Below are 3,657 nucleotides of genomic sequence, written 5' to 3' on the forward strand. Positions count from 1 at the left end.
CCTAATAAGGTTAATTGTTCATCAATACGCTCAAGATCAACGTTCCATGAATCACCACGTGGCAACCTTCCATTGGATGGCAAGTTGATTTGACATAAGCATGCAGCCACCCACAAGCACGAGCTCCACTGAGTCATATTATTGGTCTCTCTCTCTCTCTCTTCTCTTCTCTCTCTCATGGATCATCCATTATTATAAAGCCAGACCAAGCACCATTATAATAGAGGAAGAGGACACAGGAAGCAGAAGCAGAGAGCGAGAATTAGCGAAGCTATAAGAAGAAACACTTTGACGCATAGCAAGAGCATTAAAGAGAGAGATTTGTTGATAAAGGCTTTTCTTTCTCTGTGCGCCGAAAATGGCAAGTTTGAATTTGAGGGAGACGGAGCTGTGTCTGGGGTTACCCGGCGGTGTCGGTGGCGAGGCGGTGGAAGCCGCCGTCACTCCAAAGGCCTCTGGTAACAAGAGAGCTTTCTCCGCAACTGTTGATCTGAAGCTCAACCTCGCCGCCGATGATTCCAAGGATGCCGCCGGCGAAGAAGAAGAAGATCTCACCAATCAGAACCACAAGAACATCGCCTCCTCTAACAAGAACCCAACCAAGCCACCCGCAAAGTAAGTCCAGATCCATTTCATCTCTCAAACTGCTTATCATATATATCTTCTGGGTTTTGATATGTGTGTGTGTGTGTGTGTGTGAACCAAGTTGAAGTGTTGTGATGATTTTGATGTATATTGTTTGATGTGTTGATATGTGTTTAGGGCACAAGTGGTGGGTTGGCCACCAGTGAGGTCATACAGGAAGAACGTGATGGCACAGAAGGTGAGCAGCGAAGATGGGAATACTGAGGAGAAGACGGCGGCGCCGCCAGCTCTGGCGACTGTCGGAGGATCACTTGTGAAGGTGTGTATGGATGGTGCACCTTACCTTAGGAAGGTGGATTTGAAGATGTACAAAAGCTACCAACAACTTTCTGATGCCTTGGCCAAAATGTTCAGCTCCTTCACCATGGGTAATTATATTAATTAATAAATAGTTATAATCTTTTGTTAACTTTTTTTAGTTACCTCTCGTTGAACAATTTTTTTTTTCATATAATTAAAACAAAATAACGATGGATATATACAGGGAAGTATGAGGGGGCCCAAGGAATGATAGACTTCATGAATGAGAGCAAGTTGATGGATCTGCTGAACAGTTCTGAGTATGTGCCAACCTATGAAGATAAGGACGGTGATTGGATGCTCGTTGGCGATGTCCCATGGGAGTAAGTTCTCTTTTCTTTTCCATTTTTAATTTCATTTCATATAATTATTAATCACTCTCGTCTGTCCCAAATATAAGAGTTGACTAAATAACTAATTTGAGTATATTTAAAAAATTAGTTAAATTAATTATTTGTAAGACGTTAATTTTTTTTTTGAAATACCCATTTACCCATTAACATTGGAATCACCCCATACAATATGTACAATTAATAAGGATAGTTTGAGGGGGTGAATTACAGTTATTATTATTGAGCTCTCGATACTGCCGTTGAGATTTAATTACTTAAGAAATTTAATTACAAAATTACAATTAACATTTACTTTTATAATATTATTCAATAATGACTTTAAAAAAAAAAAGATTGATAGCATTGTTCATAAAATTTAGTAGCAGATTTGATCTTTTATAAATAATCACATTTTCAAAGTTTAGTTACCTAAATCCTAAGGTTTTTAAGATTTGAATATGTAGATATAACTTCTCGTAAAAGTTTATATATGCACTTTGATAAATCACAAACAAAATCAACATATATATGAAAAAGTGTTGGATTAATATTTTAATGGTAAAAATTTTAATATTTTAAAAACTATTATGAAAATATTAAATTATAAAATAAATAAATAATAAATTACAAACTCTATTAAAATTTAATTCTAATGATTTGCAAATGCATTACATGTTTTAATTTTTTTTATAAATAATTTATAAAAAATTAAAATCGAAACCAGTAAAATATATTAATCTAATAGTTAGAAAAAGAAGAGGAAGGAAGAGGATGAGAAAAAAAGAGGAGAAGTTCTGAACTGATATGAAGTGACCCTTAAACTTATACACACATCATATTTGCTTGTGCCATGATACATATAAACTATAAAATTTACGATAAATCATACTATTTGTAAATCATTAATAGTACGATTTCTCTTTTTAGGCTCTATATATGTATGTATGTATGTATGTATGTATGTATGATCTAACAAAAACATATATAATCTCAGTTTTCTCAAACCCATGAATTTACCAATTAACCTTATATCACTTTAATTTGTGCTTGAAGGATGTTCGTTGATTCATGCAAGCGTCTCCGAATAATGAAAGGATCAGAAGCTATTGGACTTGGTATGTAAATAATCTTTTCAATATTCCATGAAATATATATATTATTGCCTATTAATACTCAGTTTTTTAATTCAGCCCAGAAGTAAATATTCACTTTTTTAACACGAGCTTTATTATCTTTCTCTACTTTTCAGCCCCAAGAGCCATGGAAAAATGCAAAAGCAGAAGCTGATCATCAATATTTCAAGAAAGTCTCGTACCAAAAGAAAAGAAGGAGAAGACTTATTAATTAAATATTATATGAAAAACCACTCAAGAAAAGAAAAGAAGAAGAACTTTATATTATTGCTGGTGCATGCAGCAGACAGACGATGATGATGATGATGAATCAGCAGAGTGTGTGATGATGCTTGTTTAGAGTTTCGATTATGTGTCTGTGTATTTTTACTTTTAATTTGTGTCATAAATATATGTAGAGGTAATTATATATATTCAACTTTTTTAAGAAGCCAAATCCAATTAAATACTACTTTGTCTCTAAATATATATATATATATATATATAGAGTCTGTGTCTAGTTTGTTTCTTTATATTTCTATAATTGTCACTTTATCAATGTCTTTAATTAATTTGCTTGGTTATCTCTCTTTCTGCTATATGCTTCCTATTATGTGATCCCTCTTTGCTGTCATGCTTGTTGTTCCTAATTTTAATGCAAATTTTAAATATTATTCTGTTATTCATCATATTCTTCTGATATATAGATATATATTTCACTTATATATATATATATATATGCATGTATATGAGTGAGCAGTACTATGAGGAAAGGCATTAAATTTTTTAAATGGTCCAAAGAAAGGGAGAGGGAACAGCCCATGTGCATGTTGATGAGGTTTCACTTATGGCCATATTAGTTTTATAGTACTTTGTCTATTAGCTTTTTATTTTTTGGGAGTATAAATTAAGTATAATAAATTAATAATATATATTGATGATTGGTGAATATGTAGGGTTGGTGAGTGCATGTGGTTTCAATAATTCTATCTATAATGGAGAGAGCTATGAGTACAGCGCTTGCAAGCTGCAATGTATATATCAGGAAATATATTGATAATATAATAATTTTTTTTACTGAATTAACAATTTTAATAATTTCCACTTTAAAAATGATAAATATTCAAATTGTTTTTGAAATAATAAACCTCAGTATTCAAGACTTCGTTTTTTGGCTAAGGGATATACCAGTATTGAAAGGAAAAAAAATTAGTAGCTCTTGTTAAGATTTAGTAAGTTTTTATTAAATTTTGTTCATATAAATAATT

General features: G+C 32.1%; 1 protein-coding gene across 1 annotated transcript; it reads left to right on the forward strand.

The window, feature by feature from the left end:
* The first annotated feature begins 222 nt into the window (after positions 1-222).
* Positions 223-2,978, forward strand: LOC114740891 (auxin-responsive protein IAA14). The gene is made up of 5 exons (XM_028929136.1): positions 223-615; positions 763-1,013; positions 1,130-1,268; positions 2,331-2,392; positions 2,527-2,978. The coding sequence occupies exons 1-5, from the start codon at positions 359-361 to the stop codon at positions 2,562-2,564; spliced, it is 747 nt and encodes a 248-aa protein (XP_028784969.1). The 5' UTR covers positions 223-358; the 3' UTR covers positions 2,565-2,978.
* Positions 2,979-3,657: the final 679 nt, after the last annotated feature.

This window comes from Neltuma alba, unplaced genomic scaffold (assembly GCF_004799145.2).
Source record: "Neltuma alba isolate B1F8T4 unplaced genomic scaffold, ASM479914v2 tig00003190_pilon, whole genome shotgun sequence".
In the NCBI taxonomy this organism is placed as follows: Eukaryota; Viridiplantae; Streptophyta; class Magnoliopsida; order Fabales; family Fabaceae; genus Neltuma; species Neltuma alba.